Source organism: Felis catus, chromosome B2 (assembly GCF_018350175.1).
Source record: "Felis catus isolate Fca126 chromosome B2, F.catus_Fca126_mat1.0, whole genome shotgun sequence".
NCBI classification, from domain to species: Eukaryota; Metazoa; Chordata; class Mammalia; order Carnivora; family Felidae; genus Felis; species Felis catus.
In genome coordinates, this window is record NC_058372.1 from 3,770,896 (window position 1) to 3,785,831 (window position 14,936).

At 43.6% G+C, this 14,936-nt stretch overlaps 1 protein-coding gene across 2 annotated transcripts; it reads left to right on the forward strand.

The window, feature by feature from the left end:
* The first annotated feature begins 74 nt into the window (after positions 1-74).
* LOC101092267 (histone H2B type 1-C/E/F/G/I) lies at positions 75-14,649 on the forward strand. 2 transcript variants are annotated; one of them, XR_440237.4, is made up of 3 exons: positions 75-502; positions 12,603-12,751; positions 14,415-14,649. XR_440237.4 is itself a non-coding variant. In XM_003985720.5 (2 exons), exon 1 carries the CDS (start codon positions 113-115, stop codon positions 491-493), a length of 381 nt encoding a protein of 126 aa, XP_003985769.1. In that variant the 5' UTR covers positions 75-112; the 3' UTR covers positions 494-502; positions 14,415-14,649. The 2 variants fall into 2 exon arrangements, 1 of the variants encoding a protein (XP_003985769.1); XM_003985720.5 differs by lacking the exon at positions 12,603-12,751.
* Positions 14,650-14,936: the final 287 nt, after the last annotated feature.

Consider the following 14,936-nt stretch of genomic DNA (forward strand, 5'->3'; position numbering starts at 1 on the left):
TCTTCCAATGAACTAAGACGCGGTCTGCATCCTTCATTAGCATAAAAGCCCTATAAGTAGCAGACATTCGCTTCCTGCTTTCACTCCACTTCTGGCGTTCTGAGGTTTTAAGATGCCTGAGCCAGCGAAGTCCGCTCCCGCCCCGAAGAAGGGCTCGAAGAAGGCGGTGACCAAGGCGCAGAAGAAGGACGGCAAGAAGCGCAAGCGCAGCCGCAAGGAGAGCTACTCGGTGTACGTGTACAAGGTGCTGAAGCAGGTGCACCCCGACACCGGCATCTCGTCCAAGGCCATGGGCATCATGAACTCGTTCGTCAACGACATCTTCGAGCGCATCGCGGGCGAGGCGTCGCGCCTGGCGCATTACAACAAGCGCTCGACCATCACGTCCCGGGAGATCCAGACGGCCGTGCGCCTGCTGCTGCCCGGGGAGCTGGCCAAGCACGCCGTGTCCGAGGGCACCAAGGCCGTCACCAAGTACACCAGCTCCAAGTAGACTCGCCAAGTAAGCGCCCTCTTACCCAACCCCAAAGGCTCTTTTCAGGGCCACCCACATGTCCACTAAGAGAGCTGTAATCAAACACTTGAGTTTGCATGGGGGGAGCTAAGCTAGCAAGATGTTTACCTTATGGTATTATACGTTAGGAAAAGCCATTGCACATGTAGGAGTAAATAGGTTTTTTGTTTTCTCCTTAACGGTACTAAGAGACGGAAATGAAGGTGATACTACGCACTGCCGAATTTTATGTGCCAAATGTTATATTCCATTACTCTGCTCCGGGGAGTTTTCAATGAAAACGCATGCTGTCTCAGGTCCGTGCTGTCTGCCTTAGGCGACTCCCAACCTTAATAGGTGGCTGGTAGCTTGTAGTTAGGATCCGCATACTGCTGTAGAAGACGCCTGGTCAAAACTGCTGGGTAACTTGACTCCAAGGAGTGAACTGAAGGCAAGCAAGTACTAGGGGCGGAGAAAGGAAGGTGGGTCGACGGGAAGGACGCCATTGAACTTGGCATACTCGGTCTCCCAATAGGGAACCTTCCGGTACCAGATACCGCAGGCAGTCTGTGGGGAAATTCCACTTAAAGCACTTCACTCCTGGACTTTGCTCCAGGCAAAAGTTTTAAGGTGTAAAAAGCGCTTTCTACGTTTGTTTTACTCAAGTCACACGTTTCAGTACCGAGTGGCCAAGTTTGCTTTTTCCATTAAAAACATGGGAGGGTACAGGGAATAAACTTTGTTACAAAGGACACAAAGACCTGTACAATTTCGGATAAAACGCAGGACAGTGGCAGACGCTGGTCACACTAGCTCCTCAGCCAAACGCGAAGGTTTCCTGAGTCCTTCAGCAACTGAAATTGGATTTTTTTAATTCTCCTATGTGCCTATTGAGCCTGCTTAAGGACTGATGGTCCAGTCCAGACTGACCACCTGTCAACGAATCAGGTTACCCCCAAAACGTGCAAGTTCACTATTACCAGGTTGACTACAAGGGGTTGTTTGTTGTTTGTTTGCGTTCTTGTTTTTCTCCGTCGCTTCTCCCCTTTTTCTCTTATATAAATTCTGGTCTGCCTTTGTTGGATGAAATAATTCTATAGTTTGTTCTCCCTTCTATACAAGTGAAGGGCAGGCTACTCATAAACTACCTGACCATTTATTTCTGAAGGTTCCACTAAGATGTTGTTTACCTAAGTCCTACCATAGGAATCAATAGAAATGTGTGACCTGGAAAGGAACCTTGTCCAGCCCTGGGCTGTTGGGAGTTTTATGCTTACCTTCCTTTGGTGCTTGCAGGCTGCAACGTATTCTTGCCCAAAGTTGTTTCTTATTTTGGCTTTTCCTGATTGCCCTTTGCAGATCGGGTACACCCTGCTGGCTTTATGTCAGATCGTGAAGAGATTAGTTGGTGGCAAAGGACAGGGAATCTGAAGTCTAGATCATTTGTTAATTTTTCTGGGGTTGATTGTGTTTATGTACTATTTGTTCTTATAATTCTCTGGCATTTGAGAACACACCAACAGGAAGTTGGTCTTTTCTTTCTGGCCTTTAATGTGATTCCCTGGGTTTGGTGTTTTATGTTTGTATGCTGTGGATTCCTGAAACTAAAGATAAGAGTCTCTTTCCTCCTTTCCAAACGTTCTTTTCTTGTGTTTTCTCCTTACATATCCAAATAGTTGTCAGTATCTGCAAAAACAGCATTCCTGCTTCCAAGATAATGCAAACACACACTGGCAATCCGTAGTTAACTTTTGACTTTAAGAAAGCGGTTAGGCCTTACAGGAGACTAATGACAAGAAAGAAAACAAGTTAACCAAATCTCCAGCGTGCAAAGGCCTGTCTCTTGCGAGGCAGAAGCCTCTGAAGTTTATGATTCAGCAACACAAAATTATTGTCCCTTCGGGCTTTTCAAGGTTAGAGAGAAGAGAGAAGAAACATGGTATCATAAATCACACTACTGAGTCGGACCAAAAGTGAAGGGTTCCGATACCTTTTTTTGAGAATATTTTCTGTTTTGTGAATACAAATGATTTCGAGCAAGTTGTCTACTCTACCTCAGCAGGGGATCAGTAAATTACAGTGGAAACTTATTTACATTTTCAAGGGCTTATATAAAGAATGAAAGACACAATTGAACGCAAGAGAAACTAGGAGCTAGACAGTATAACGCTAGAGGAAATAAGTCAGAGAAAGACAAATGCCCTATGATTTCACACGTATATGGAATTTGAGAAACAAAAGGAGCAAAGGGAAAAAAGAGAGAGAGGGGCAAGCCAAGAAATGGATTCTTAACTATAGAGAGCATACTGAGGACTGTCAGAGGGGAGGTTGGGGGGTGGGGGTGTGTGTGCTAAATGGATGGTGGGGGTTAAGGAGGGCACTTGTGAACAGCCCCTGGTGATGCATGAAAATGTTGAATCCCTGTCGTGCTCCTGAAACTAATATTACGCTGTATGTTAACTAACTGCGACTTAAATAAAAACTTAAAAAAGAGAAACTCAAATCAAAATAAACGTTCTCCCAATGTTTTAAGTGTGCTGCCCCTTTAAACTATAATTCAGAGAAAACAGAAAAGTTTAACTGTGAATTTAGTGGTTTCATTTATTTATTTATTTATTAAAAAAATTTATTTTAATGTTTATTTATTTTTGAGAGAGACAGAGACAGAATGCAAGTGGGTTGGGGCAGAGAGAGAGGGAGGCACAGAATCCAAAGCAGGCTCCAGGCTCTGAGCTGGCAGCACAGAGCCCAACCCGGGGCTTGAACTCACGAACTGGGGGATTGTGACCTGAGCCAAAGTTGGATGCTTAACCCACTGAGCCAGCCAGGTGCCCCAAGTTAGTGGTTTTAGTTAAGAGGTTATAGGATAAGAAACAAAACAGAACTCTATCATTTTTGAACAACTTAACATTTTTAGTTCATGATATGTAATTGTATAGGAAAATAGCACATATTTTTAATGAAGTAACTTTTTGGATACATTCATTGGCTTCACACTTTTGCTTTAGAAATGGCTCTTTGTCTTTTTCTTTGTTATTGTCATGATGTAAAAATAACATTAGTATGATATTCTAGTTCACACAAGTCTAGGGTTTATTTTCTTTTTTTTTCATTTTATTTATTTTTTTTAATAGGAGATTTATTGTCAAATTGGTTTCCATACAACACCCAGTGCTCATCCCAACAGGTGCCCTCCTCAATGCCCATCACCCACCCTCCCCTCCCTCCCACCCCCCACCAACCCTCAGTTTGTTCTCAGTTTTTAAGAGTCTCTTATGGTTTCCCTCCCTCCCTCTCTTTTTTTTTTCCCTTCCGCTCCCCCATGGTCTTCTGTTAAGTTTCTCAGGATCCACATAAGAGTGAAAACATATGATATTTTCTCTGTATGACTTATTTCACTTAGCATATCACTCTCCAGTTCCATCCACGTTGCTACAAAAGGCCATATTTCATTCTTTCTCATTGCCACGTAGTATTCCATTCTGTATATAAACCACAACTTCTTTATCCATTCATCAGTTGATGGACATTTAGGCTCTTTCCCTAATTTGGCTATTGTTGAAAGTGCTGCTATAAACATTGGGATACAAGTGCTCCTGTGCATCAGCACTACTCCTGTATCCCTTGGGTAAATTCCTAGCAGGGCTGTTGCTGGGTCATAGGTAGGGTTTATTTTCTAAAAAAAAAGAAAGAAAGAAAGAAAGAAAGAAAGAAAGAAAGAAAGAAAGAAAGAAAGAAAGAAAGAAACCCTAATTAATTTGAACTTATTAAATTTCTTCCAGTAGGTTTACTGGTTAGAAGAGTTAAGATCACTTTATTTAAAATTACACATCTGTAAATTACACACTGAACTAAATTAAATCATAATCGATAATATTTTTAAAACAGTTAATGTTCATAATGTTGCATACAAATCACAAAAGCTCAGCGTGTCAGCTTAAATGCTGAATTCACAACCTATACATAACTGTAAGAATTTTAAGGCATATTAAATTGAGTATTTAAATGCCTAATCTTTGGATACCTGGACAATTTCTGAATTAGAGGGTACAAAATATGCATCCCTAAAAACAATTTGGTCTATGCAAGGCTCTTATTTTTACACAGTTGAGAATGACCCTAGATTTACAAGTTAGAGAATGCGGAGATACCTTAGGAGAATGGGAGTAGATATATTCGCTTATTTTTGCCAGGAGAGAACACAATCACCTGGTTCTTTTTTTTTTTTTTTAAGGTTTATTTATTTTTGAGAGAGAGAGAAAGCAATCAGGGGAGGGGCAGAGAGAGAGAGGGAGGCGCAGAATCCAAAGCAGGCTCCTGGCTCTGAGCTGTCAGCACAGAGCTTGATGTGGGCCTTGAATCCACGAACCCTAAGATCGTGACCAGAGCTGAAGTCAGATGCTTAACTGAGCCACACCTGCTTCTTTTAAGGGCTGTTATTAACACACAGAGTTCTGATCCTATTAAGTATTACAGCTGTAGAAAGACACAAATATGCACACAAGATCATGGCTGTATTTATTACGGTAACAAATGGAAGTTGGTACCGTTTGTTAACGTAGTAAATTCAGCTTAATATGTGTTTTATGCGTGCTGATTATTTAAATATACTTCAGAAGTGAAGTTAAAGGCTTTGAATTGATCATTATAGACTTTATCATTATATTTATCTATGGTATGGGTATATCTAAAAACACATGCACAGGAAGGTTTATGAGGATTCATTAAAAACATAAGCAAAAAACACTACAAGAAAGAGAAAAATTCAGGATTCAAATGGAACTTTCAATATATTGTCTCTCTGCCAAGTGTGAGATAATTTTCAACAAAAGTGCTTCGTATCAAAGAACCTGCTCCCATCACTTTATGCTGTGTTTTACAGGGCACTCTAAAATATGACTGCAACCATTTCCCCATTTTTATATACCTATGATTTATGGTTACGTCTTAATGTAATAACCAGTTTGCTCTGACAAGTTTATTTTTCACCGTCCCAGATTCAAGCTCTGACTACAGATCAAAACACCAAAAAGATTTCTTTTACACTGGGCCTTGTTTGACAGCCATTGGGTAACCAACGATTTATTCCCTCCACTTAATGAGAGGAGGGACGATAAAATAATTAGGTGTGTTTGGTATTTTTCAAATATTGACTGCCAAATCACTGCTTGGTCTGCTTTTTATATAATTCTTAAATTTTCTTGTCTTCACATTTTTTTTGAATGTTTATTTATTTTTGAGAAAGAGGGAGAAAGAGAGAGAGAGAGAGAGAGAGAGAGAGAGAGAGAGAGAACAGGTGGGGGAGGGGCAGAGAGAGAGGGAGACAGAGTCCAAAGCAAGCTCCAGGCTCTGAGCTGTCAGCACAGATGGTGATGTAGGGCTTGAACTCACAGCCATGAGATCATGACTCAAGCTGAGGTCAGGCGCTTAACCAACTGAGCCACCTAGGAACCTTGAATTCCTAAATTTTCCAGTCTAAACCCAGCTTCCCAACCTCTTGATGAGGGTAAATCATATAACTTTGTAACAACTGTTCTCACACTAAGCTCGTTTTGTGCCGGTTTGTCTGATGTCCCACCCTGATTACAATTTTGACACATTATTTGGTAGTTAATTGTTTCTGAAGAGTAATCCGGGTAGATTTTTACTGTTATGTTTTAATTTTTTTTTATATGAAATGTATTGACAAATTGGTTTCCATACAATACCCAGTGCTCATCCCAAAAGGTGCCCTCCTCAATACCCATCACCCACCCTCTCCTCCCTCCCACCCCCCATCATGTTATGTTTTAATTTAACTGTTCCCTATCATCAATAATTCAGTGGGGGGAGGATAATTACTCATGAGAGGAAAAGGAAGAACTAAAGAAAGTCTGAGTAGTTACAATTAAAGGTAATGCTAAAGAAAATACCCCAACTGCAGTGTGAAAAACAGCCCTTAACGTTTTCATCACCATCAATACTATAACAACAATTTTCTAGTTTGATTTCTGAAAATAAAATCAAATATAACCGGCCCCTCAATAAAAATTGACTATCACAGGGGCGCTTGGGTGGCTCAGCCAGTTAAGTGTCCGACTTTGGCTCAGGTCATGATCTCACGGTTCATGGGTTCGAGCCCCGCATCGGACTCTGTGCTGACAGCTCGGAGCCTGGAGCCTGCTTCGGATTCTGTGTCTCCCTCTCTCTCTGCCCTCCCCTGCTTGCACTCTGTCTCTGTGTCTCTCTAGAATAAATTAACACTAAAAAAATATTGAAAATTGACTATCACAAATCTCTCACACTCTTGTATAGCCCCACCATCTCCAGACTTTACAGTCATGTAACAAAAAAATAACTCCCATGACAAGCACAAACCAGTTCAAATTTTACAAATATGTTGATTAGGCCAAAGACGTGACAAGTGATTGAATCTCACCTTATTTATAATTAATATAAATTGCAAAACTATAAAGGTGGGGCAAGGCTGCAACAGCCACCTTAAGAACCACATTAACGAATCAATTTCATGTTATTGTTAAAATTTGTGGATTTTTCCCCACATGGTAATGCCTTTACTATTTGTGAATGATAAAAAGATCATAGGTAAAATACCTTCAAAAATCTGTATAAAACTATTCATATTGGACATCTGTCCATATCATCCCCCATCTACTGAGAAGATAATACGAGAGAATTTAAAGTAAAATTTGCCCCAAACAACTTAAACTTATGGTGCCAAAATTTTACTCTTTCCCCTAATAATAATGATAACGTGTCCACCCCTGAAGATTCTCATAAATTCTTATCATTTGAGATTGTACCAAAAGATCCGTGTGGCTTGGTTTCTCTTCTCTTTTGACATGTTTTGCTTTGGGGTGTTCTGATGTTGTTGTATATTATGAATAACTAATTGCTATTCATACACTATCATAATTGAGCAAATGGAAGTTACCTTTGAAAAGATGTCACCACACACACTTCTACAAAATATACAGTTACAGACTATATTCAAAGAGACTTCAAGAAGTGTCTCGCTGTGACATCTGTCACCCCACTGCTGGCCAGGGTTGATTTGGCTGGTCTGGCTGGCTAGGCTGGCATCCCCCTTCCTCCCTCACCACTCCATGTGAGTCCCTTCCGGGGCTGTGCTAGGTCGGAGAGGATGACTTTCCCCGATACAGGAGGGCCATTCTGTGGTCAAAGGTACAGGAGTAGCTGTGCTCTCCCACCAGAATCTCCCAACATGCTCTCAAGGTCCATGTGTAAGAGGAAGTAGGGGACTCAAGCTTCCAAGATTCCAGTTACGTCCATATGAGGCTCTGCATGTGGCAGTCTGCCTTTCTAAAAAATAAAATAAAACAAAATAAAATAAAATAGTAATGTAAAATAAAATCAAATAGAAATGTCAGCTTTATAGCAATGGTAGAAAAGGCCATCTGCAGGACTTCTAACTAAAAACATTGTTTTTACGCTCCAGGACAGAAGGATATTTGATTCTCAGTGCAGACATATGTAGAATCTCACCACTTTGGTATAAATTCCTATTGGAAACACAATCCGAGACTCATTAAAAACTCTCCAGAATTCTGGAAATAGGAAGCTTGCTCTTATGATTCTACAGGTCAAGATGAGATCTAGAGTCGACCGTTTCTTCCTTTTTCCTCCTCTTTGTTTTGCCTTTTCCTCCAGTATCCGTCTTTCCAACAATTCGACTTTGGATTTGGTCTTCCTCAGTATAGAATAGAATAGAATAGAATAGGATTCCTCAGAGCCTAGACCTCCATACCTTGGCTAAAATTTCCTAAACGAGAATGAGTACTTCTGACTGTGGCTCAAATTACAATTGAAATAATCAAGAAAAATGATACATGTTTAACTAAAATATATCAGAATGATCTTTGAGAACTATTCTAAGACAAGCCAGTTAAACACTTGGAGACTACCTTGACTTCAAATACTTATACGTGTGTGATTGCTCTCATACCTTTTTTGACCAAAGTCAAAAGTGGGGGAGTTGAGAAATTCCTGTGCCAGAAATGGTGGAGACATGGCCTACCCAAGACGGAGGTGCTGACTGAGGGTTGGAGGAATATTCTATGCAGAGACAGCCTGTCCTGTGCTCCACAGACAATCTTGAGAGTTTCTGAAGAATCGCTAATTATTTTCTTTGAAAGTCCTCCTTGGTCTGTGTAAGAACAGATTGTCCAGACTAAAAATAATGCACAAACGTAACATCCTGTTCTTACTCTGCAGGCTTTTTCTCCCCCCGTCTCTGTTATAGAATCATCTTTTTTGACTTTGTTGGATGAAATCAATGTATTGCTTTGTACGCAGGAAAACAGCCGGCTAGTAATTACCCAAATGTCTTTGAGTTTCTGTTTGACAAACCTACCACTCTGAGCCTCTGGGTGGTAATAATTGCTTACTCATGAAGCTGGGGTGAGGATTAAATGAAACAGGAAATATAAAGCACTCGTCCCAGGGACGGTATCATGGCAGTAAAATAGCTCCATGGTGAAAAAAGCATAGCGTCTGGAGACAGAACCTCCAGGTTTGACCCCCCCAACTCCCTACTTATTAACTGTGAGACTGAGGCAAATCCTCATCTCATCTGTGTGCCTCAGTGTCCTCATTTGTGTCTTTTTTGTTAATTATTATTTTTTTTAATTTTAAGTATGCTCCATGCCCAACACGGGGCTTGAACTCATGACCCCGAGATCAAGAGTCACATGCTCTACTAACTGAGCCAGCCAGGCACCCCTGGCCTCGCTGGTGTCTTGAGGATGATGGTAATAGCGTCTACCTTCTAGATGTTTGTGGAGATTAAAGATCTTTAATGCACAGAAAGCACTTTTGAAGAGTGCCCGGCACATGGTAGGTGCTCAGTGTCTGCTGATATTTGACAAATTTCATGTATAGCTTTTTTTATACCCCTAAAGGGACCTAAGGCAGATTATGATGATCTTGGTAAAAGCCGGTTTTTCATAAATCGGGAATTTCACAAGTGATCTGATATAAAAAGAATGCCAACCGATTTCACCATGTTTTACCCTGGTCCAATAGGTTGAAAGCAAATGCAGTCCCCCACCACACCCCATATTTAATGACCTCTCTAGGCCTCTTCCTAAGGGCATAAAGAATGATCCCCGCATTTCTCTGGAGTCTTCCAGATTTGGAAAGGTGTGTAGATTCAGCACTTTGCTAAGTAGTCCCAGATGTCCTAAATTAAAAGGCATTAAACGTTAGTTTTTCCAAACTTTCACCCTGGGCCATCCTGGATGACCAAGCGGAAAAAGAAAGGGGGCCGAATATACATCTGCCGGTGACCTTTCCTGCAAGATATTCTAGGCTCGGATGAAAATGTCTAGACTCTGCCAATCAGCTTGACATCTTCAAGCACTGTGGGTTCATTATAATTTAAGGAGAAGAGAGTAAATCTGGAAAATGAGCTACTTTTTGAGTGAGGAAGAGGAAGGCTTTGGTTGGCTCAGTTGAAGACTTAGGTAGCTTTATCATCCGGTAAGCAATTTGCATTGTAGTTGATAGAAAGGCCTGTTTCTTTCTGCTATGGTTTTTCGTGGTGTTAGATGTCCCAGCTGTTGGCTCTGACAGGACAAAGGAACAGCAGTGGCGGGGCTGGTCTCATCGAGGAGCAGACAGACGTACCTAGAGGAGGCAATACTGGCGTGAAACCTTGACCTCATCCCTTAGACTAAACTTGTCTTCTGACCCTCTCAAGTGCTCCAAGTAAAAGACTTGCCTTCAAAAGCCACAAGGATAAACCTTTGTTCTCATTCTTTTCTCCCTCCTCTTCACTTTCTCCTTTATTTTCTTTTCCTTTATTTTTCTTTTCCCTTTTCTCCTCGGTTATTTCTTATTGGCCCAAACTCCGCTGTGGGACAGCATACAAAAACACAAAAATACTGAAGATGGAAATGTGCCCCTTTTACTGCCGGACTTGCTTAAATAGCTGTGGCGAGAGATAGTGGGTGCTAGGTTTGAAAACACACACACATTTGGGCTTTAGGGCACTGAAATAAATATAGTTTTTACGGCTGAGAAAAGTCAATGAAATCGTGTATTTAAGAATCGTACCGAGATGGTGCAGCTTCTCAGACCGCGAAGGGAAGGGAAGCTGCTAGGCGGGAGGGTGGGTCAGTGATACCTGGCGGGCGTCAGGGTGAGGGCTTTGGGGAAGGTCTGGGAGAGTGCTCAGGGGTCTTGATTGTCAGGGTTAGAGCTGGAACTTGGCCCAGTCAGTTCTAAACATAAATAAGACTGAATGGATTTTTCCTATATTCTTTTATATATGTGTGTGTGTGTGTATTTAGGGCATACATACGCTTTTATATTTATATATATTTAGAGCTTATATATGCATACACACACACACACACACACAGACACATACATATGTTTCAAACATGTTTAGGTGTACAACAAAATTGAGAGGGGGGTACAGATTTCCATATACCCCGAGTCCCCACACGTGCGTAGCCTCCCACCTTAGCAACATCATTCACCAAAATGGCACTCTTTTGGATGACCCTACACCGGCATATCACAATCGCGCGGGGACCATAGTTGGCCATTGCGGTTCCCTCTTCGTCGTGTACATTCTGTGCGTTCGGACAAATGTGTCATGACATCCACCCATCATTATAATATCACACAGAGGCTTTTCACTGCCCTAAAATGACCAGAGATTTTAATCAGCAGGAACTGGGGGGAAGGGCGGCGGGACCTCTGTCTGGTGGGGCGTGTGAACTGGGGCATCGTGGGTGGTCCCCGTGTGCCTGAAGGGGATACTTACCTTGCCTTTAGGATTCTCCAGCGCACTTTGACACGCCCTTCCCCTCCCCCCTGTGCCTGGGCCCTCCTTCTCCCCTCTCTTTTGTCTTCCAACACCCTGCTTTCCTGGCTCTCTGCCACCCACATACACTGGACCTCCATTTTTAAAAAAATTTTTTTTCCTTCCTTCTTGCCTAGAAACCCCTACTCATCACCATCCCACAGGCATTTTCCGGCCCATCGCTTCCCAGTTGTCCGGTGTGAGCATTGCACAGTTTGTACTTAGTTGTGACCCCTTGTCTACTGGTCTTGTCCAACAGGCTCTGGGCTCTGATTTGGTCACCACGGTATCCCTAGGGGCTGTTGCCGGGCCTGGTGCGCAGCCACACACATAAATGACGGAATGAATCAGTTCATTCACTAATTTTTGTGGAATGCCTCCTGTGTCCCAAGGTCCCGTGTGCATATAGCAGTGAACAGAATCACAAAATCCCTTCCCTCGAAGAGCTAGGACCCTAGGAAGGTAAGATTGAAAAACAGAATAAATAGCTAGGCAAGTGTCATCCAAAAAACCAAAAGCCAAACCAAAACAAAACAACAAAGGCAGGCTTAAGGCATGAGGACGATGAGGTGGGGGCTGCCGTGATGAACGAGGAATGAAGTTCTGAGCAGGGGGCCCCAGGGTGCTCGGGGCTTGACTAGGAGACCAGATCCAGGATCAAGGTGCTACTACGAATAACAATGTTGAGTCCGCTTCAGTAGACAAGCCTCAGGTCAAAATAAGGTGGGTGACACTGTTCTATGAAACAGATCTCCCAAACCTAGGGGCTAACCACAATAGATATGTCACTCTGTTACACAATGTTGTATAGTGTCCCGTCACAATGGGGGGATGGGGCTCGACTCCATGGTCCTTCAGGGACAGTTTCCTTCCTCCTGGTGCCTCAGATGTCCCCGGGTCTTAGAGATCTCTGCTGGAGCCCGGACATCCGGCCTGCAGACAGAAGGAGGCTTTCACGGGCCAGGCACCAAAGCGGCACACGTTATTCCGTCCACATGATTTTGATCGGAACTCAGTCCCAGCACCCCTAACCTGCCAGGGAAGCAGGAAGATGCGGACCGGCTGCGTGGGTCGGCGCAAAAAAAAGCCGATGGATTCGGAGCAAGCAAGTGCTTGGGAGTCACGAGGTCCAGCTTTCTTCCCAATCCGTCTCCCCCTCACCTTCCGGCCCTCTTAAAGGTCAAAATGGTTTTTCGTCAGGCAGTGACAACATCCAGCGCAGAAAGAATGAGGAGGGAGCCGTGGGGTGACTGAGTTCTTTCTTTTCTCCCCCAGCCCTGAAGGACCACCCTCTCACCATCAGTGACCGTCTCCTTGGAAGGGGACAAAGTCACTGCCGTCCCGGGGCTCACATCGTGGCTGGAGAAGACAGACAATAAACAGTAGTTATTATACACAATTATACAGAATGTGAGAAAGGAAAGGTGGGTCACATGTGGCAGTGCCTGTCATTTTAATATGTTCACTAATGAAAATGCTTCACGTAACCATAGCTGCTAACACTGGGGTCGCACTTAGCCAAGCACCGTTCTGAAGGTTTGCTCTATTGACCCAGTTAATTCCCAAACAATAAAACGGTCACTGGAAAGCACACGGGGAAGAAGAACCAGTGATGAAGAAAAGAAGAGAAATCAAAGTCCACCATTGTCCCTCTGGCGTGTTTCGAGGACCTGTCCCTCCTTCTCTGGTTCCGCAGTCCGTGTGTTCGTTCGGGTGTGAGCGGGCGAGATTATGTGTGAGCTCACAGAGGGAGAGCCGGGGGATGCCTCCAGCGCGGGCCTTAAATTTGGGGCCTCTTCAAGGGGTTTAAAGCCACACGTGGCCCTTGTCATTGTTCAGACCATGACATTTGAAGGGGCAGTGAGTCCGTGAAATGCACTCTCGGAATATCAGAGGTCACATCTTGAGTCAGCAGAGGTGGGCGGTGGTGTGAGGGGCAGACTGTCCCTCACCAGCTAGAGACAACTGCCTTCTGTCACCCGCCCCGCAGACCACCAGGCTCTGCTTCAGGCCAATCTCTCCTAAAACTTACCTGAATGTGACCGTGATGGCCCTTTTGTAAGTCCATCCAAAACGTGCGGCAAAGTCTCTGTGTCTGTAAAGTGAAATGATCGCCTGGGCGTTAGACGTGTCCAGCACGGGTTATAGTTATGAGTCCTCAGACCCGCCAGGTGTGCGAACACTTGTCACGGAACCCGGATGTCCCCGCCAAAGGGTCGTGTCAGTCCGCATGCATTGAAAGGCGGGGGTGGGGTGGGGTGGGGGGGAGTTTCCCTAACAAGGAAACCCTGCCAATGTCTTCCTGCATGGGGTTCCATCGCCTCCGGGGGTAAAATCAGGTTTGCCTCTGCTTGTTTGTCAAGACGAGGGGGAAAAATGCATTTTGTAACATCTCAAGAAACAGACTAGGCATTTATTTGGGTGCATTTCCATTAGATATGTTTCATTTGACTTATTTCAAAGGCGGTGGGGGTGACTTCATCTGTTAGCAGCGCGATGAACACCCGAGAGAAGGGTGGCTTCCGGGATGGTTTCAACTGCTCCCTGTGGGAATACCGAGCTGGAACTCCAACCCGTGGCCGTGCCATGGGCCTTCCTCATCCCTCACGGGCAGTCCAACTCACCCCCAAACACCCCACCTTAGACTACCCCCACCACCTGGCCTTTGTCACTGTGGTACCTTTGTGAAAAACCCTGACACGACAAATTCTTACTCGTCCTTCACGACTTAGCTCAAATGTAACTTAGGAGACACTGACTAGACCATATTCATCCTTTATTTAAGAGTCTACAGAGACTCCAGAGGGTGTGAATCGCCACCCAACAGCCGTGTCACCTGGGAAGCTCAACCTTCGCCTTCTCATCTATCCAGCGAACAGAACGATTGCAGGTGCCTCATAAGGTTGCTCCAAGATGAAATGCATTGGCATCAATAAAGTGCTTAGAGCACACACTGCCTGGCACAGAACGAGCTCCCAGTGAATTTAGCCATTGCCATTACCGCTGCTGTCTCAGAGTCAAGTACAGTGTCAGGTATCTGATGAATTATAGAAATGAATTGATCAGTCAATCTCTCTCTTTTCATAGGAGCCGACGGGTTTTAGACATCTTTTCCCACCACTGCTCACTGCTATCCACCGCGGCATCTCTCGCATAAAACAACAAGCGACGTTACGAGAAGATAAATGGAAATATTTTTAATGATCATGGAAGGCTCAGTAAGAACCTGGCTAAAATATTTTTTTTTCTGAGTCTAAAAATATTAAATGTTTATTGTAGAAATGTGTAAAAAGAAAAATATATAAAGAAGAAATTAAAATACTCCTGGTATCTCTTTTTTTTTTTAATTTGTTTAATGTTTATTTTTGAGAGAGAGAGAGAGAGCATGAACGGAGGAGGGGCAGAGAGAGAGGGAGACCCAGAATCTGAAGCAGGTTCCAGGCTCTGAGCTGTCAGCACAGAGCCTGATGTGGGGCTCGAACTCATGAACCGCGAGATCATGACCTGAGCCGAAGTCAGACACTTAACCGACTGAGCCACCCAGGTGCCCTGGTACTTCCTTTTAATATGTATGTGACAAATATGTATAGATGAATATGAATACATAAG

Excerpts from the sequence above, each read along its gene's own strand:
- LOC101092267 (XM_003985720.5), top strand. The coding sequence starts at position 113 with ATGCCTGAGCCAGCGAAGTCCGCTCCCGCCCCGAAGAAGGGCTCGAAG.